Source organism: Saccostrea cucullata, unplaced genomic scaffold (assembly GCF_032062105.1).
Source record: "Saccostrea cucullata isolate Sc308-1 unplaced genomic scaffold, CSIRO_AGI_Scuc_v1 ctg2104, whole genome shotgun sequence".
NCBI classification, from domain to species: Eukaryota; Metazoa; Mollusca; class Bivalvia; order Ostreida; family Ostreidae; genus Saccostrea; species Saccostrea cuccullata.
In genome coordinates, this window is record NW_026936823.1 from 51,857 (window position 1) to 73,875 (window position 22,019).

The window sequence follows — 22,019 nt, forward strand, 5'->3', positions numbered from 1 at the left end:
GTCGGCTATTTTTCAGCCATGTTTCGGCGGACTATCAGTTTGAATAATCGGTTTTTGGAGGATTTTGGTTCTCTAGTGACCCCCTGTGAGCTTACTCGTTTTCGAACTCCAGAGAAAAGATCTTTTACGTGCCAAGTGGGTTGTAATCCTTGACACAGGGCACCTTTTTACTTGAGTGTTGAAAATACCAAAATTCCGAAGACAGAGTGAAACATATAAAATAAAGCTGAAATAGATGTTAGGGGATAATACTAAGTTCTTATAAGTGCTGAAAAGCATTCGATGAAATCGGAAAAGAATTTCCTCAAATATATTTGATGGTGTGCTGAGGGATGTTGAGGTAGAAATGCGAGTTGATAAAGACTGGATTCAGGGGTGATTTTAGGTGGACGGGGGCTCAAAGGCTTTGGAACACGGTCAAATACGAGGGGGAAAATTTGGAAACTCTTAAGTCGAGTTTGTTTTAACTATTTCCAGAAAAAAAGAATCTTTTCTGATATTTTTTTTTTTGTTCATATTTAATGGAATAATCAATATACTATAATTATATATAAAAAAACAAAGTGTAATTTATTTTCAAAATCAAGCAGTTTGAGTATTTTACGAAATTCGAGTGAATATGACGTCATTTTGAGTTTTGAGCTAATTAACACATTTAAACTTAAAAGATTAAATTTTCCGTTTTAAAGTGTTCATATTAGTGTTCTACTGGAATTTTACATTAGTTAATTGTACTCGCTCAGTAAGATATTCACAAATCATTTCTCCTATGTAAACGACATTAAGAAATAATTTGAAAAAAAGGAATATCCGCCATTTTGAATCGCCATTTTGACTTTTAACTTACAGCTGCACCATTATTCAATTGTAGAATAGTGAGATGTAGAGGAAAAAATACAAATTTGCAGTGTATGGATATTTGCAAATGTAAAATCCTGAACAAAGAAGAATAAAGAGACAATAGACAAATAAATCAGAGAAAATTCGAATTAAGTGTAAAAACGGCTAAATTTTCTGAGTAAAACTAATAATGTTAGCATTCTATTATCATTTTTATACTTGTATTACACTCAGTAAGATATTCACACATTATTTCTTCTTTTTTAACGATATTGAGAGAAAATTAGAAAAATTGGATGTCCACCATTTTGAATCGCCATTTTGACCTCTTTAACGCCATTTTCATGAAGGCCAGCATATTTTTTCGGATTCAGCATACTCGAATTAGGCTAAAAAACTATGCTGGACCAAATAAGAATTATTTGCCATCAGAAGTATTTTTTTCTAAAAATCAGACCAGACTATACTGTGAATACAATTTTCTGAAGCAAAGTATTTGATAAATATAGACATAATATTACACATAAAATATATGGTCTTGATCACAGAATCATTTCTCCACCACATTTTACCATGCTTTTTTTGACACACATTTAAAAAAAAAAAATAAAACAACCCATCCTATGACCTGGATTTATTTATTTTTTTTTCTTAGGTACACAGTCTTTTACTTTCCAGGAAGAATGATACCATCATACTGAAAAAGAAAAAAATTAAAATTAATACCCCCCAAAAAATGTCATGTTTTGTCAGGTTCCACGCAGTAAATATATAAACGAGGTTCAACCAGATGCCATTGGGAAAAGTCAGGCTAGGCATGCGCGAGAATGCTAGAGAGTTCACTCTTTAGACAACATGCCCGTAGAATAATTCGCTCTTTTCGAATTAGAATATGCCATTCATTGGCAAATCTTTCTTTAAAATCTGCATATCATATTTATATATTCATTGGCAGATGCCAATTTCTTTATTATACATAATTATATTTTATGTATAAACTAAACATTGATTCTATGGCGCAAGCTTTTTAAGGAAGAACTTGCAATATATAGATACATGTAACTTAAGAACTTGAATTATAAACTTCATTCAAGGACTAGTTCTAGGTTTTAAAAGGACAAGTCTTCACCGGTATTAGTTTTGTGCATGAAGGCTTGTAATATAATTTGATATACAGCAATCCAAGACATCCTTGATACAAGCCTGTAGCAACAGTTTTCCATGTGGGGGAGGGGGGTCTCCGAAAAAATAGCATAGTACAGAGCTGTGCTACACAAGTGTCATTAGATCTATTTTTCTAATGATAAATTTCTTCAATACAAATCCAGAACAGATGTCAAGTCACAGCCATTTTGGGTGGGTTACATTATCAACATAGTCTGATTTTTTAAAATGACAAAACTATAGGTCAATCAGAAATAAAATTTAACAATTTTAAAAATATTATCAGTCAAAGTAGGCAGATCATTGTAGAAAATGTAAACGAATCTACCTGAATATTCAATAAACTTAGAAATTGTTTTTAATAGAATTTCATTTAGAAATGAGTGCATATGGTCCATGTAATGCAGTCCAGGAGAGCAACTTGTTTCTATCATTGTTGACACAACTTATAAACCTCCTCTTTTTTGTTTTAGTGATAACCTTGAAAACAATTAACAGAAAATGCGGATTTGAATTTTCAGGTCTGATCTTTTTTCTGAACTAACACTAGCCAAAATTGTATACCCTCACATTAAATTATTTTAAGTAAAATGATCATTTTTATTGTACATTGATTACATGAATATGACATTTAGTATATTTTAGCTTAGATTATTTGTATCATTTAACAATTAACGAACTCAGTTATGTATTTGATCTGTTGTAATTCATGTAGTAAGACATTGAAGCCATTTATATGCATTTTATTTCTTATTAATTAAACTTTAATACTGACTTCTATTATTATCTATTCTCATTATCGATCATGCCAAAATATATATGTAAGAGAATAAGAATTAGTCTAATCCAGATGTTGTGTCCTGCCTAATACTGCAAAATGAGAAAAGGATCACTTCATTATACCCCCCGCTTGAAAAGCGGGAGGGTATATAGTAATCGTTAATTTCGTCCGTCTGTCCGTCCGTCCGTCCGTCTGTTACGCTTTGGGGTACCCATCTCTTATCCGCAACTCCTCTTATACTACTGAGTGAAATTTAATGAGACTTTCACAGAATCTTAATTACATATTTCCATTGTGCACCTCCTATTTTACTTTTTATTCGACAGGCATTTTAGGTTTCCCATAGCAAAACGTGGACATTGCCATTATATTCTACATTTATATCCTGTGACATCACCTATAGAAGCTTCTGGATATCATTTGATAAGACAAGTTATTCCTCTTTACACATTACTGTAAAACAATAGCAAAACATCGACATTATGGGAGGCAGGGGGTATCATTTAGTGAGCTCATTGCTCACAGTACCTCTAGTTATAGATAGGGATCTGACCTATAGGACTGGGCTTGGTTTTATTCTCTTCAAAAAGCTTGTGGATTTCCGTTCTGATTTCCGTTCTGATTAATGACATAAGGCTAAATACATATAACAATTTGTTTTCCTAAATCTTTATTTCAATGAGTAGAGGTAGGAGGAAGCCTTTCATTGATTTTCTAAGTTTGTTATCTCCAAATGTAATGATTGATATTTTTCTTTACTTCTCATTGTGCATAATGGTAATGTCGACTGTAGCTCTACTTGTTTGAACTTATAATAAAGGAAGAGAAAAGTAGCAGTTGGGACATAAAACTTTACAAAACCAATAAATAGAATAATGATCCTTGATTAAGTCTCTTTTTGTAGCAAGACTGCAAAAGGACTACAACTGTAGGAGTAGCTTTTAATAAAATTTTACAGCATTTTCAATTTTAGTTACCATGGCAACATCGTTCATCAAAAACACAAAACTAATAATTATGTATCTCAGTGTAGTCTACTTGCATGCCAAATTATATTATAATCAGACTACAACTGTATTTGGAGTGGCATTTTGAAAGTATTTTACAGAAATTTCTATTTTATGTAACCAAGGCAACACGTTCATCGAAATTGAAAACTGATAAACAGAATGATGTATCTTAGTGTAGTCTACTTGTATGCCAAGTTATATTGAAATCAGAACAAATCTGTAGGAGGAGTAGCATTTGAAAATTCACATAAATGTCTATTTTAGTAACCATGGCAACACTATTCATCGAAATCTAGAAACCAACTACAGAATTATGTATCCTAGTTAAATCTACTTGTGTGCCAAATTATGCTGAAATCAAACCAAAACTGTAAGAGGGGTAGCATTTTAAAACTATTTCACAAAAAATTTCTATTTTTAGTAAGCACAGCAACACCGTTCATTGAAATCAAAAACCAATTATTAGAATTATGTATCCTAGTGTAGTCTACTTGTGTGCTAAGTTATATTGAAATCAGACCAAAACTATAGGAGGAGTAGCATTTTGAAAATTGTTTACAGACAGACAGACGACAGATCATTACTATCGCACAAGCTCTTCTGGTCTCTGACCAGTCGAGCTAAAAACTCTCTTTATTGAACTTCAAAATTATTTTTCATTCCAAATCTCCTAACATTTGTATTTTTTTCTGTTTGCAAATTTCTCCTAAATATTTTATACCTTCTGCTGAAACCATTTCATGGCTTCCTCTTTTGAAATCTTGTGCTGTGGACCTATCTTACTTTTTCTCTGTCGTCTGTATGCAATGTTGAAACCTGTAAAACAGTATATTTTACATCATTATTCATTGCTACCACGTTGATCTATATGCAAATTAAATTTTGCAAACAATTACCAATTATCAAATCTGAATGATGTCAAAATTGTATTTTAAATCCCCTTTCCAACCAAAAACTTCAAAAGCCTGGAGAGCTTCAAAGACATCATATTTTAAGATAAAACAAGATGTGTTTGTGAAACACTGCTGCCCCTGTATGGCAGCTTAAGGCCAGGGTTGAATTTTCTCAAATTCATACATGTCAAACTCCAAAATTCAAGGTCAAAATTGCTAGTACCTAAAGGAAGATCTCGTTACAAGGAATACACCTGTGAAATTTGAAAGCCCTTCTTCTAACTGTTCAAAAGTTATGGCCAAGGTTAAATTTTTTAAAAAGGGTCAAACAGTAAGGTCAAAGATATTTATTCCCACTGAAAGGTCTTGTCACAATGAATACACTTGTGAAGTATCATGTGCACGAACAGTTCAAAAGTTATGACCAAGATAAAAGAGATAATTTTTTGTAAAAGTGGGCCCAGCTCTAAGGTCAAGAGGTCAAATTTGGTGGTACCCAATGAAGGTCTTGTCACAAGGAATATACCTGTGAAATACGAAAGCCATAGTGCCACCCACTCAAAAGTTTTGAGCAAGGTTAAAGTTTCTGCTGACAAAAAGAAAGACAGAGGAACAAACAGATGGACAGACAGAAAGGGCAAAAACTATTAATCCCTTACATGGCTTTTTTCCCTACAAGTTTCAACTTTAATTTTGGCCCTACCCTACCCCCAATTATTCATGATTTAAACAAATTTGAATCTACACAATCATGGCTTGTTGTTCATGAGCAGATTTTTCCTACATATTCCTCTATAAAATTTTTATTGTCCATTGTGGCCCCACTATACCCCCAGGGGTCATGATTTGAACAAATTTGAATCTACACTACCATATAAATATGACCAATCATGGCTTTGTAGTTCTTGAGAAGATTTTTGAAGTTTTTCCCTGTATATTCTATGTAAAAATTTATAGTTCATTGTGGCCTCACCCTACCCCTGGGGGTCATGATTTGAACAAAATTCCAAACTACCTGAGAATGATCCATATAAACATGACCAATCATGGCTTTGCTGTTCTAGGGGAGAAGATTTTATCTATATTCCTATATAAAACTTTGATCGTACATTGGGGCTCCATCCTACCCCCGGGGGTCATGATTTAACTTGAATCTACACTACCTGAGGATGCTTGCATAAAAATATGACTGATCATGGCTTTTCTGTTCTTGAGAAGAAGATTTTTAAACAATTTTCCTACATATTCCTATGTAAAATTTCAATCGTCCATTGTGGCCTCACCCTACCCACAAAGGTCAAGATTTAAACAAACTTGAAACTGCACTACCTGAGCATGCACCCTTATAAGTATATCAAATCAAGGCTTTAATGTTGTTGAGAAAGTTTATTATTGATATTTCCATGCTTTGAAATTTAAAAGTTTGATTGCTCATTGTCCCCCATCCTACCCCTGGGGGCACCGGTCATGATTTGAGCAAACTTGATTCTACTTTACCTAGGTATGCCTTCATTTAAAATGTAAATATTAGGAATGTTTTTAAGTTTAGTGTGAATTATTGGTGTGTTAAATCACACAGACTTGCACGTAGGCATATTTTTCATGAAGCATTAGCACGCTTCATGAAATATGCCTATGTGACAAGTCTGTGTGATTTTTCACACCAATAACTCACACAAAACTTAAAACATTCCTTCTATTTACATTTTTAAAACATGTTTGAAACCATCAACAAGAGGCCCACGGGCCTTATAGGTCACCTGAGCATTATGCAACAACTTTCCAGTTACAGTGCAGGGTTCGACACTAACGCTAGCCCGCTGGCCCGGGACAACTGAATATTGAAGTCGGGCTACCAAACATGTCTTTAAACTTGCCCTGCAGGGCTACAGTAAATTTTACCAATTACTCACTAAGAGCACGAAAAATTATTATAATTTACATACAATATACCTGATAATTGTTAAATTTATTTTCAAATATGTTTTATCAGCATAATTATAATTTTTTAAGTCAAAAATGTAAACTTTAAAGGTGATTCAAAATACCCTAAATGATATAAATATAGAATTTTTCGAACAGTAAAAATGTCTTAGGTACAATCATAGAGAGACATATAATTTACACCCAAAATTCAGCCAGAATGCTGGATTTCGCATCTCTATTTTCAAAATTTTCCGGGGGAGGCCCCCTGTACCCCCACCAGCAGGAGGGGGAAACCCCCTCCCGCACATACACCCCTCGTCGCTTCGCGACTCGGCCAGCAGCCTTTGGCTGCTGGACAACTAATAGATGAACAGGGCTAGTAAAAATTAGAAATTACTAGCCCTGCTGACAACTATGGTTTTAAAGTTAGTGTCGATCCCTGCAGTGTATTGAATTTGATTCATGTTTTAAGCCAGATGCTATATGGCATTCACAATTTTGAAAGAGGCACCACTGATCATCATAACAATACACTTAGCAGTTGCTTAGCTTGGTTACTGAATACCCATACGCAGGGTAGGGGAACATAAATGCACTCCAACAAATCAGTAATATTCAGCAATAATCAGTAGTGCCCCTAACACTGTGACATAAACCCCTGACCTTAGGTCCACACATTGCACAAATTTTTAAAAGGCACCCTTAAAATTGCCTATCCAAAAATAAATAAATGTTTTATAAATACAAAGGAGCAGATTTCAAACAATTAATTCATTTTCAGTATATAAGTAGGACCCCCCCACCCCCACCCCACCCCTGACCCTGGGGCCTTGAAATTCACAATTCTGCAAGATTAGGGCCCTTGCTCATCATCACTATATAGGTAGTTCATCTGCTTTATACCCAGAGTCAGAAAAGAAAATTTTCAAAGACTTAATGTATTTTCACTATATAATCAAGAGCCCCACCCTAACATCAGAACCCCAGACCCTGGGGTCATAAAATTCATAATTTTAGAAGAGGCATTATTGCTCATCATAACTACGTACTTAGTTAGTTTATTTAATTCCTAGGAGCAGAGGAGAAGATTTTCAAAGAATTCATGTATTTTCACTATTTATAATCAATAGAGCCCTCCCCCCTCCCCCAATCACCAGATTCCTTGACCCTGGCACCATAAAATTCACAATTTTGGTTGAGGCACTCTTGCTCATCATAACTATGTACTTAGTTAGTTTATTTAATACCTAGGAGCAGAGAAGAAGATTTTCAAAGAATTCATGTATTTTCACTATATAATCAATAGAGCCCCACCCCAACACTAGAACCATTGACCCTGGGGCCATAAAATTCACAATTTTGGTAGAGGCACTCTTGTTCATCATAACTATGTACTTAGTTAGTTTATTTAATACCTAGGAGCAGAGAAGAAGATTTTCAAAGAATTCATGTATTTTCACTATTTATAATCAATAGAGCCCCACCCTAACATCAGAACCCCTGACCCTGGGGCCATAAAATTCACAATTTTGGTAGAGGCACTCTTGCTCATCATAACTATGTACTTAGTTAGTTTATTTAATACAGTGGCTGGAACGTTATTGTTGACAAACCAATCGTGTAGAATCGTTCGTGTATCGTGAGTGATCGTTCGTGTAACGTGCAAGATCGTTCGTGTATCAGACTCAATCGTGTGCGTTTTTAATCGTACGAGATCGTGCGTTTAGAATCGTGTAAATTTCGTTTTGTAAGTTTTTATCGTAATGTTATTTGTAAAATAAGCATTTTCCTTTTTTTTGTTTTTCTTAATTTATTGATTAAAATCCAAATAAAATGAAAAAGCGCAATTTACATAATAGAATGCAGAACGAACTAATTATCGCCCATAAACAAGCAATATAGTAAGTCGTACAATATTAAGTTCTCGTCAAATAGCGCGATAAATACTGTGATAAACCGTACTTAGATCTTTAACGCCTTTTTGAAAAATCTGATTTTAATTATTATTTACTTCTTATTGTGGTCAAGATAATCTTGAAATCAATTCATTGAAAATTTATATATATATATTTTTTTTTACAAAGAAATAAACATTTCTCAATGCTTATATAACTAGTTAGTCGACAAATATACATGGACACGGCATGATTTTCGGGAGTTTTGATTATCTGTGTTTATCTCTTGAGCCTATTTGTAATTAATTAATTTTAATTTTCTGCAAATAAAAAAGTTGAATAATTGGCAAGTTTATCAGACATTGAATCATTGGAAACATAAGGATAATTATAATTTAAGTCATTCCATGCTGCCATTTTTGTTCAATTGTATCCCCCTTTCTGCATATCATGATATCCAATTCAATCAAATTATACGACCCACATACATGTACATCGTCTAATAGAACGAACAAAATCTGTTTTTTTTTTTATCGGAGAATTACCTTAGAAATAATTATTTTTAATCTAACATATTAAGTCTTGCATATATTTAGTTACAGAAATAACATTTTCCGTTTTTTTCTTCAAAGTCTATGAAACTAGTGCTGATTGTAACGGGGACCGTTACAGATGTTCCCCAAACGCTCCCCAACTCCCTTTTGGTGCCATATTCCCTGTAAACTTCATTAAATAAGACAAACTCGATGCATTTGAGACTTTACCAACGTTTACCCAGAAGTGTACCAAGTTCATTCAAATTTTAGCATCGAACGCGTGCGCATGTGAATGCATGTGCGTTATGACCATATCATCTTGCCTATACAATCTATATATTTAAATATGCTAAATATTAAAGTATTTAATCCAAAAGTATTAAAAAATATGCTCATTCAAGTGTATTTTTGATTTTACTCATTTCACGTGCACGCACGTGCATACATGAGCATGGTAACCATACCTTCTTGTAAAAGTCCATTACATCTATCTGTGTTCTAAATCCCACCCCGTTTGGTTGAAAACCAAGGGACTTATAGCTGTTTAAAGTTTCAGCCAATCAGATTGCAGCGCACGTACACGCATGTGTATGTATGTGCATGGTGACCATACCTTCTTGTAGAAGTCCATTATATCTATCTATGTTACAAATTCCATCCTGTTTGGTTGAAAACCAAGGGAGTTATAGCTATATAAAGTTTCAGCCAATCAGATTGCAGCACACGTGCATGCGCATGCTTTCTTGAAAATTCTTATATATCAGGCTGTAGATCTTTATAATGTAGGACTATGTTCAAAATTTCAAAGGATTATGACAAGAAACAAGAAAGATATTGAGACTTTAGTGTCAGCCAATCAGAGCGAAGCGCACGTGCAAGCGCGTGAGATCTTGCTATTTTGACCATGTCATCATGTCTATACTACTAATATATCCTCACATTATGAGTTTCAAAGCAATTCATCAAAAAATAAAAAAGTTGCCGCTATATCGATTATATTGGTCATTTTACGTGTTGCACGTGCACGCTCTTGCAAGCACGTGCGGGCAAAATGACCTTCATTCCGCAAATCTACATAACATGTCTACTAACCCTAAAAATATTTTACCTACATCGGACGAACAGTTTACAAGATCATTCCCGGACAAAAAAGTACCCAGGAAGAAGAAGAAGAAGAAAAATAATAATAACTAGAATCTTGTTGCCGTGGCAACAAATAAGTCTTCCGTTCTTCTAAATCTGTAAAGAATTTGCTTTTTTCCTCTGCTAAAAACATAGATATCATATGTGCTCTGAAAGAAAAAAAAACAGCAAAAAGGTCTTTCAATACTTAAGGTACTTTGATTTTCATGACCAATCTTGTTCTTATTCATTTTGGCACTCATAAGAGCTACATGTGTATCATAGACAAACCAACGGACGAACGAACACCGTACTCTTATAAACTTCACTGTGTTTATGTTCTGGCACAATTATGATGGTGTTATAAAAATGTCATGGATAAGGTAGTACCACATTTAACGTAAAGTCGTTGATTTTTACAGTAATACTATCGAGATTTGTCAGCAGAAAGATTATTCGAATTCAACTACAGGAATTATTCAGCGATTAATTGATTATATGTTGTTTAATGTCCCTCTCGAGAATTTTTCACATGGAGAAGCCTCCACTCGCCAGTGGAGACTGCAAAATGTTGTTCTATAATTTGGCTCTAATCGCCATTGAGCAGTGAGGAATCTTTTTGAGTCAGTACCATCTGACACACGGGACCTCGATTTAAACGATCTCATCTGACGGACCGGTCTCCACGTCCCACAACTGAAGTCCATAATACAGATATATGATGCTCTAGCCATGTTTTTATTTTATTTTTCATTTCTCAAATTTGTTGCATCAGATTTTCTTAAAGATCATACTTAATAATAAAAATCATTTCGAACAACTTTATTGCAATGCATACAGCGTCCGGTGATTTTGATTGACAGGCCAATACATGTGCACTTAGTGTAATACTTCTTAAGCAGAAAAAATATACAGAGAGTGACTATGACGGACTATGAAATCAGAAAATATTTAATAAAGAATGGGTACAACTGATATAGAACTGATTTTTTGTCTATGTAAATGGATAGGATAATCAGGATTAAAAGGGACTCTCTCTCTCTCTCTCTCTCTCTCTCTCTCTCTCTCTCTCTCTCTCAGACATGTAAATTTCAGTATCTTGCATAATTAAAAATCTACTATTATAGAATATGAATTCTGTATACATGTTAATGGTAACTATAATCAAATGTTCCAGATTTAATTGTATAACGAATTTATAATTCAAAGGCCTATAGTTGCAATAATGTCTCCGAATAAAATCAAGAGGGGAGGAGGGGGGGGGGGGGCTTCAAAAGAATTACATACTCGGTAATTTTATGTTTTATGAATTAAAAGGAAAATACTAAAGGTTGCATGTACATACATATAATTATATAGCATTGCATAAAATTGTGTTCATTCGTATACTTTATCTAACATATCAACAGACCTTTGCAGATGTTTTTGTATCATGTTTTTAGCGTAGCATTATTTCACACAGAAACGCGTAACTTTCACATAATGTTAACCCTTTGAGTACTAGTATTTCACAAAAATCCAAGAATCGCTTTTTCTCATCTTTAATATTTTCTCGGGTATATAAAAGTATAGATCATGTATAATAAATAACACAATAAGACTTTTAATCAATGAAATATACGTGTTAAAACCAAATCCAATCTATTGATTGATTTTCTTTCTTTTAAGTTGCAGATATCAATTTATTTCTAAAGGCTTTACAACGGTATTACATTACTCTTCTATCTCTCAGTTCCCTTTTGAGTACATATAATATTTTAGAATCGAAAATAAAACTCGGATTCCGGGATAATTTTGCATTCAAATTAGAGAATGAATTAAGAATATTTTTTTAAATATAATCATAACAGACATTACAGATTTACAATACGCTGACAACTTTAAACTATGCATATACTGAAAGCAGTAACCAACGTAATCTTTCATGCAGAAGTGGATATGGAAACTCAAAGTCTAAATATTTTTTTATGTGAAAAGTGTGGATATAGACGTCTGCGACGTCGTGGATTCTACCTCTGCCTTTATCTCGAAAGTTCTATTCCCACTTACAAGTCAGAGTTATCTATCTTTGCTCATTGTCACTACGTAAATAGAGAAAATGAATTTATTGACGGAACCTTAAATCTCCAAAATGCAGAATCCGATTGAATAAATAATATGTTTAGTATTTTTGTAGAATAATTTGTATATACATCGCTGTAATGTATACTGCGTACAATATTATTTTCTTCAAAGTGCTTAGTTGACACAGAACGGATATTTTTTTAAAGATCAACAAGAGGCCCATGGGCCACATCGCTCACCTGAGAAGCGTTGACCATTCTGTTCTTTACCAGATTTCCCCCTTGTTATACATAATGCACAGGGTTCGACACTAACTTTTTTACCTTGGTGGACCGCAGGTCCACTTGTCAAAAATTATTGGTGGACCTTCTCAAATCTAGTGGACCTTCATAAATGTTTGAATTAATGAATGAATCATTACACAAGGCATTAATTAAAACTAACTATAATATATACCGATTCCAGTCAGACTAATCAAGCATTAATCTGACCAGTCAATAGAATCAAATCAATTAGTCAGATTAAATGTTTTTTCAGAAATATTGTAAAACTTAAAAAAAAAAACATATTAATCTACAAACCAAAAAAATATTTTAATAATTATCATTAAGTTACAATAGTGAAAACCTGCATTTATTTCATTTCCGAAGGTAGATAAAATTTAAAATTCCTATTATTAATTAATCTGTTAAAATATTAAACAAGTGATTTTTTTCATGTATCTAAGGCTAGATCATTTTTTTTACAACGATGCAAAACTGACATAGGCACATGTATGTGTATTATTTAATTATTTTCTAAATTTATTATATTTATTTAAATAAGTATTGATATAATGTATATCAAGAAAAAATGAAATTGCAGGTAATAGTTCATAAAATGTAAATTACATCTATAAAAAACAACAATGGCACTGCATAAATGCAACTGTCAATCAATTCAAATTATCCCCAACAGTGTGCGTTCAGGTGCGAAGCGATTTCCAGTTACCCGGCTTAATTTAACAAACAGAGGAGAGACTGGCTAACTTGGCACGGATTTTTCATGCTTTGAATTGAATTATTCAAGGTCCGTGTTGAGTATTCTTGCGTCTCAATATTATTGTTAATATTGGAGTTATCAATTTTACATGTAAAATATATCGAGTTGCTAGGTCCCCCTAATTACCTAAAACATTATTTAGTACATATAAAATTTCTTATAAAATACAAGTGTGGAGAAATTAAAAATTTGAGTTACAGATTTCTATTTAAAGAAAAAAACCCTGGAATTTCACTGTTTTTTCAATACGGTGTTTAAATTTTCAGTGGACCGACGGTCCACCTAGTCCAGAACATTTGGTGGATCTTCTAATTTTTTGGTGGACTCGGGCCACCGGTCCACCGTTAGTGTCGAACCCTGAATGCATCCACACCCTACCCCACTGATCATAATTTAGACATTTTGAAATCTACACTACCCCATGATCCTTTCATGGGCACATATGTTTCAGCTTTTTTGGCCCAGTGGTTCCTGAGAAGAAGATTTTCAAAGATTTTTCCTATATATTTCTATGTGAAACTTTGATTCCCTATAATGGCCCCGCCCTTCCCCTGGGGGTCATGATTCCTACAATTTAGAATTTACACTACCCCAGAATGCTTCCACATAAGCTTCACTTTTTCTGGCCCACTGGTTCTTGAGAAGAAGATTTTCAAAGATTTTTCCTATATATTTCTATGTAAAACTTTGATTCCCCATTGTGGCCCCGCCCTTCCCCCGGGGGTTATTATTTGAACAATTTAGAATCTACACTATACCAGGATGCTTCCACATAAGTTTCAGCTTTTCTGGCCCAGTGGTTCTTGAGAAGAAGATTTTCAAAGATTTTTCCTATATATTTCTATCTAAAACTTTGATTCCCCATTGTGGCCTCGCCCTTCCCCCGGGGGTCATGATTTGAACAATTTAGAATTTACACTATACCAGGATGCTGCCACATAAGTTTCAGCTTTTCTGGCCCAGTGGTTCTTGAGAAGAAGATTTTCAAAGATTTTTCCTATATATTTCTATATAAAACTTTGATTCCCCATTGTGGCCCCGCCCTTCCCCCGGGGGTCATGATTTGAACAAATTAGAATCTACATTATACCAGGATGCTTCCACATAAGTTTCAGCTTTTCTGGCCCAGTGGTTCTTGAGAAGAAGATTTTCAAAGATTTTTCCTATATATTTCTATCTAAAACTTTGATTCCCCATTGTGGCCTCGCCCTTCCCCCAGGGGTCATGATGTGAAAAATTTAGAATCTACACTATACCAGGATGCTTCCACATAAGTTTCAGCTTTTCTGGCCCAGTGGTTCTTGAGAAGAAGATTTTCAAAGATTTTTCCTATATATTTCTATCTAAAACTTTGATTCCCCATTGTGGCCCCGCCCTTCCCCCGGGGGTCATGATTTGAACAATTTAGAATCTACACTACCCCAAGATGCTTCCACATAAGATTCAGCTTTACTGGCCCAGTGGTTCTTGAGAAGAAGATTTTTTAATGACCCAACCCTATTTTTGCCTTTTCTTGATTATCTCCCCTTGCGAGGGGATATGTCCCTTAATTTTAACAATTTAAATTCCCCTTCACCCAAGGATGCTTTGTACCAAGTTTGGTCAAAATTGGCCCAGTGGTTCTTGAGAAGAAGTCGAAAATGTGAAAAGTTTACAGACGGACAGACAGACAGACAGACGGACAGACGGACGGACGGACGGACGGACAGACGGACGGACGACGGACAAAATGTGATCAGAAAAGCTCACTTGAGCCTTCGGCTCAGGTGAGCTAAAAACTTTCAATATACAGACTAACGCTACACAGCCAAAATTAAACTAATATGCATATAGTGAATTAAGTAATATGCAAAAGAGAGAATATTGAATGTGTAAATATGTTGATCTGGAGAGCGTTTATATGTCTCTAACGTCATCAATACTATTTCCGCCTTTATCTCGAAAGTTCTATTCTCATTCACAGGTCACAGTTATCTTTCTTTGCCCACCTTATACATACTACGTAAATGGAGAAAATTTCGGTACCGAAAATATACAAAATGCGGAATCTGATTAAAAAACAAATTAAATATTTAGTATTTGTAGAAAAATGACTGTTTTACATAAGAATATCTTGAAAAAATATCTAAAAACAAAAAAATCAAAAATTGACCAAAAACAAATTCATTTCCGGTTCGGACAGGAAGTACTGGAAACACACGAAAATACCTTCAAAACAAATAGAATATCATGATCTAATACTCCTGTAAATTCCATATCTTTACTTCAAACCGTTTCCGAGAAAACTGCCGGACAAAAGTCCATTTTAAAATTCGAAAATCGGCCATAACTTCGGACCGGAAGTGAATTTTTCAAAATACGGAATTTTATATAAACTTCATATATCAACCTACTTACATGAGAAAAATTGTGAAAATCTATCCAGCCATCTCTGAGTAATCGCGCTCACAAAATTTGGGAGGAATAATAATAATAATAATAAAAAGAAACAATACAAACACTATAAGTCTTCCGTTGTGAACGGAAGACTTAACTAGTGCTAATTGTAACGGGGACCGTTACAGATGTTCCCCAAACGCTCCCCATGTCCCTTTTCGTGCCTTATTCCTCTAAGACCTTTTATAAATATGCTAAGTATCCAAGGATTTCATTTAAGAATATAAAAGTTACAATGATATCAACTATATATTGTTTAACGTTTTGCTTGCGCGCGCACGTACATGTACATGCATATGCAAGATGATTATGGCATGTTTGTTAAGCGATTAACATATCTTTCTATCCCGCGAATCAAAGAAAAAAATACATATATAAAGTTACCATTTTTCAAGCATATGTCATTTATTTAATACATCGATTCACATTTTATTTCTCTACTTATTTTAAACTCGGGCTCAAAGTTGGTTTTATTCCGACGACAAGGCAGGGTTAAAGTCGACTAAGGGTATCACGCCGATAGCTAACCAATCAAAATGAACTTATTCAATAGTAGTTCCATACATGGAAAAGGGATTTTCCTTTCTGTTCAGAATTTTTTTTATATTTCCTCTCAGGCCATTTTGACAACTCTGGTACCTGTGCCTAGTAAATTTTATATACTTTGTAAATAAATATATAAAGGTTTTTGACCGGAACTATTCATTTTTTCCAATGCATAGGGGGCTACTTTCTGGGGTTTACAAGAGATGTTTAAAAAGACATTCGTGTCAGCTAATGTGACCAATATTGTTTAACACCTTCTTATTAATATTTTTTTCATGAATGCAAATACCTGATTATTTTAGGAAGGAGCGTACATGTATTATAGATTTTTAATATACCGAAAATCGCTATTTCTGGGGATTGCGTAATTCTAAAAAAATTCAAATAAATTTAAAAGGTAAAATAAACAAAGGATGCTTTGTATTAAAATATTATTTCAAATCAGTAGAATTGAATGCTATTAACGACATCTGAATAAATAGGCTAGAAAAGGCTTATATACCAACTTTGTACATCTGCACTTTAATTTTAAACACGACAGGATTTGTAATTTTTTCCGTATAAATTAATAATTTCTATATACTTTGGAAACTCAAATCAAATATTTTAATACACTTTCCTCGAGCTCTTTTCTGCAGTTTTCCTGAAATTTTATGTGGGTCCGAGGTGTTATTTCAGTTTAACAGCGATTCTTTACGTTGCCATTAATTTGATTTGTTTGGTTGTTGCGGGGGGAGGGGGGGGGTATTTTTATTCTTAACCTATTCAACGTTGGAGTTGAATCTTGTATCTTACTCCAAGAACTTAAGATTGATTGTGACATTTGGATGAAAGGTCAAGGTCATTACAAAACAACCACCTCTTTAACTTCTATCCTGCCAACCGAAATAAACTCTGAAAGGTGTTTCTAGATACATGTACATATACTTCATGTTTCTTTTTACCCTTGGGTCAAGGACAAAGGTTAAGGTCGATTTCAAGTTCACAGGTCAAGGTAATTTTGATAAATAGCTAATATGAACATTTTATTCAGGTAACCAGTGACCTTGACCTCAGTTTCAAGGTCAAGGGTCAAAAGATCTGCATACTTCAGTATGTTACATGTCTTGACATTTAGAAGTTCTTAATTCTGCATGAACATCAAAAACTCAAGTATACTGTCGTTTAATGCATTGTGTGCGGGCGCATGTGCATGCACGTCCTTGCATTTACTTTTGTTAGTGGTATAATGTAGGCATTCATTATATTTATTCATATTCGAAATTTCACCCTGTATTATTGAGAACCAAGAAAGTTGTAGGCATTTAACGTTTTAGCCAATCAGATTGCAGCACACGTGCATGTGCGTGCGTTCATAATTATTCTTATATATCATGCTGTAGATCTTCATAACGTATGACTATCTTCAAAATTTCAAAGGATTTTGTCAGAAAACAAAAAAGATATTAGACTTTTAGTTTCAGCCAATCGGAGCGAAGCGCACGTGCATGCGCGTGAGATCTTGCTATTTTGACTATGTCATCATGTCTATACTACTAATATATCCTTATATTATGAGTTTCAAAGCATTTCATCCAAAATTTAAAAAGTTACGGCTATATCTATTATATTGGTCATTTCACGTGTTACACGTGTGCGCACACGCACGCACGTGCGCGCAAAATGACCTTCGTTCCGCACATCTACATAACATACCTAGTGATCCTAAAAAGGTTTCACCTAGATCGGATGAGTAGTTTACGAGAACACTCGCGGACAAAAAAGTACCGGAGAACAAAGAAAAAATTCAGAAAAAGTAAAAACAATATGTTCCCAAACTTCGTTTGGGGAACATAATAAGAAGAAGAAACAGAGTAAAAACAATATGTTCCCCAACTTCGTTTGGGGAACATAATAATATTGATAATGCTTTGAAATCTTAAATAAGTATTAAGCCGTATTTCGTTTTGAAAATATTGATTCCTAAATATTTTGAACTATTTTGAGTGAAGAATCGCGCGTTTGCGTTAATAATCGTGTAAGATCGTGTAACGTGTAGAATCGTGAACGTGAAAGATCGTAACAGGTTTAATCGTGCGTTAATCGTGCGGAATCGTTCGTGTAAGTTGTCAACAATAACGTTCCAGCCACTGTACCTAGGAGCAGAGAAGAAGATTTTCAAAGAATTCATGTATTTTCACTATTTATAATCAATAGAGCCCCACCCTAACACCAGAACCCCTGATCCTGGGGCCATAAAATTCACAATTTTGGTAGAGGACTCAATGCTGATTACAATCATGCAAATAGTTTGACTGCTTGATGTCCAGGAGTAAAGAAGAAGATTTTCAAAGATTGCATTAATTTTAGTGGTTTTGGCCCCACCCCTCAGGCCCCGGGGGGCAGGGATCATTAAATTCACAATTTTTGTTCCCCTTCACCCATAAATGCTTTGTGCCAAATTTGATTGAAATTGGTTCAGTGGTTGCAGAGAAGAAGCTGAAAATGTTCAAATGTTAACACACGACGCACGACGGACGATGCACAACGGACGGCGACAGATGAAAACAGATAGCAATAGGTCACATGAGTTTACTCAGGTGACCTAAAAATATACTCAACATTTGAATTTCTCGCTGCCTTATATGGTTGCATTTTTACTAAAGTCCCTGTAGCCTCATTGTGACGCTAGTGCACTTTTCTCCATGTATATTTCTACGCGTGGGTATACATGAAAATGGTTTCAAATCTATTTCACAGTTTGCTTAGTAGAAAAGCACAGTTAATGTAAATATACGAATATGACCAATTACAATATAATTGTTATTGAGAAGATTTTTCCTATATATTCTTTTGTAAGACTTTGATTGCCCACCTAGCCCCAGGGGGCTCATTATTTGAACAAACTCGATTCTACACTACATGAGGATGCTCCCAAATAAATATAACAAATTAAGGCTTAAGTGTTCTTGAGAAGAAGATTTTTTTCTTTGCATTCCTATGTAAAACAATTATCACCCATTATGGCCCCACCCTACCCCTGGGGGTCATCATTTGAATAAACTTATATCTTAACTACCTGAGGATGATTCTATTAAAGTTTGATGTATTCTAAGTACCGTAATTTCGGGAATATAGGTCGATGGGGTATATAGGTCGAAAGGCTCATTTTCAGCCTTAAATTTTGAAAAATCCTAAGATAGGTCGAACTTACTATATAGGACGAGGCTTTGTTTCCCGTTTTCTTAAGATTTTAACGCAGATACAACGTATCAGAACAGGTAAACCCCTAAAATTATCGGGGTTATTCCGTGACATGAACGTATCAAGAAAATAAACAGGTATTTTAATGAGTACAGCAATTAAATACTGTTTTGTAAAAAAATGTAGTTAAAACTTCTTTGAATTGTGTAACTACTTATTTTTCTCCAACTTGCCTGTTCAATGCCTCCGTAGTTTCACACTGTTGTTAAATCAGAGGCATAAATAACACGTAAATACGTTATTATTTTACAGCTATAAATCGGGAGATACCCGAGACCAAAGAATAGTAATTCCGATATCAGAACAACTTGGACACATTCCTAATAAATTTTACTCAAACATTATTTACCGGTGGACGACAATTACTTCGATGTCCGCCATTTTTATTTTTCTTCTCCAGGGATTTGCTAAAACACGCAAATGACCATTGAATGTATATATCAAGCAACAGTAAAGAATTGAAATCATATTAACACTCTATAAGTTTAATTTATAAATTTTAATTGAGAGTACATTCACAATTTGACTTTCAACATGAATTTCACGACATTGTTTGTTCAATGATGTGTAACACTAATACCCTATAATGGCACGTGGGTTTCTTAATCATGCCCCGCAGGCATTTAAACCAACAGTGAACACAGGTGTTAAACACCTTTGCGTACACAGTGTACGGTAAATCCCTTTATCTGTCAGACAATTAAAATTCTGTTAGAAGCCAATCTGTGTATACCGGTAAATAATTAATTAATATTTAAAAAAAAAAACAGTAATGACTTTTTTTTTTTAATTAAATTTAGGAATTGAATTGATTATTTCACTCGTTTAACATTTAAATAAACATAAGACAATAAAAAATATTTGATATACTATTTCAATTTATCGCTACTAATAAATGGTAAAAACACAACAGTTGTGATCGTGAAAATTTTCCGTATTTTAAATTTTGATACGGTTGCGGTTTTACTTTTAGCCCATATTTTCAAAATTACAAATACACGATCGCGACTTCCTAACTTCACAAGATGGATATCGCATGATGTTAATGGATAATACGTTAAGGAATTATTTAATAGATATAGCAACGTTGTTTTCCTTTGTCATCAACAGATAATTAATGGAACTTATTTTCTAAGAAAGCTATAGAATAAATATTTTATTGTTTACTGGAGCATTAATTTTTTTGCGAAAATAATCAAAAAAGTTACGAAAGTGGCACAGATTTGCTTTGAAATTGGCGTAAATTATATTGATTTGGGGGCATTTTTCGTAAACTTGAGCCTTAAATAGGTCGAATTCTGAATATTGGTCGACCCCAGCGGTTCTGTTTACAGAAAAAAAGTATCGACCTATATTCCCGAAATTACTGGTAAGTAGTTCTTAGGAATTGAAAAAGATTTTAAAAAGATTTTATTATTTTTTCACTAATTCATAATTTATAATCTCCCCTTTGAAGAAGTTATGGCCCTTCATTTGAATAAACTAGACCCTGCATTTCTTGAGAAGGAGTTGAAAATTGAAAAGTTCACAGACAGACAAGATGATTTTATTATTTTAATTCATAATTTATAATCTCCCCTTTGAAGAAGTTAATTTGAATAAACTAGACCCTGCCTTGAGAAGGAGTTGAAAATTGAAAAGTTGGACATAATGTGATCAGAAAAACTCACTTGATGCTCAGGTGAGCTAATAACAATGTTTTCCAAGTTTAATATTTTTTAACTGATAATATTTTTGACTGATTCTGGGACACTAATATTAACTGACCTGGTCGATTTAGTACAACATAGAAGTCCATGCCATAAATTCCAATGGAGGGATCATATTTAATTCCCAAGTCAATGTGTTCCTGGATACCAAACCCAAAGTTTCCTGTCTCTGAAAAGTTCACTTTTTTCAACTCATATTCTCTAACCTGCAAAATAAACAATTTTATAAAATCAGCTAAAATAATGTAATAGTAATGTGTATTTTGTTCAGTTATCATAAACAGTATAGAGTGCAAGGAATATATCAGAACTTGGATATCAGGCCAGTTTTCCCAAAATAATGCTGGAGGGCATTTTTCTTTCCCTTTTTATCTCATAAACCAGAAGTCTCTGACGAGACTGCAGCTCTACTGGTTTGTACTTAAAACAAAGAAAGAGAAAAGAGAGTGAATTTGATAGTCACTTTCACCTAATGATCCTAATCTAGTAGTGATTTTTTAAATACATTGTTTAACCAGAATTTTGTCATACAATGTTAGTTTATACATGCCTTCAAGCAAATCACACAAAAATAATATTTAAATATTAATAGTTCCCTCATATGATAGATATAAAAATCGTTCGGTTTATATGAAGAATATAGTAAGTACTGAGGTATACCCCTAAACAATGACAAACTGTAGCAAAAGACCACCCTTAACCAGAAAAACAACTTCTGAATAATTTTATTTGGATATGACTGCACTTCATAACATTTAGATAATTTTGGTTAAAGGTGGTCTTCATATAATAATTGTTGAAAATTTGTATTTA

General features: G+C 33.9%; 1 protein-coding gene across 1 annotated transcript; it reads right to left on the bottom strand.

The window, feature by feature from the left end:
- Positions 1-1,505: 1,505 nt before the first annotated feature.
- Positions 1,506-21,499, bottom strand: LOC134246668 (large ribosomal subunit protein uL5-like). The gene is made up of 3 exons (XM_062729039.1): positions 21,265-21,499; positions 4,517-4,611; positions 1,506-1,537 (listed from the first exon to the last, which is right to left on the bottom strand). Exons 1-3 carry the CDS (start codon positions 21,482-21,484, stop codon positions 1,508-1,510), a joined length of 345 nt encoding a protein of 114 aa, XP_062585023.1. The 5' UTR covers positions 21,485-21,499; the 3' UTR covers positions 1,506-1,507.
- Positions 21,500-22,019: the final 520 nt, after the last annotated feature.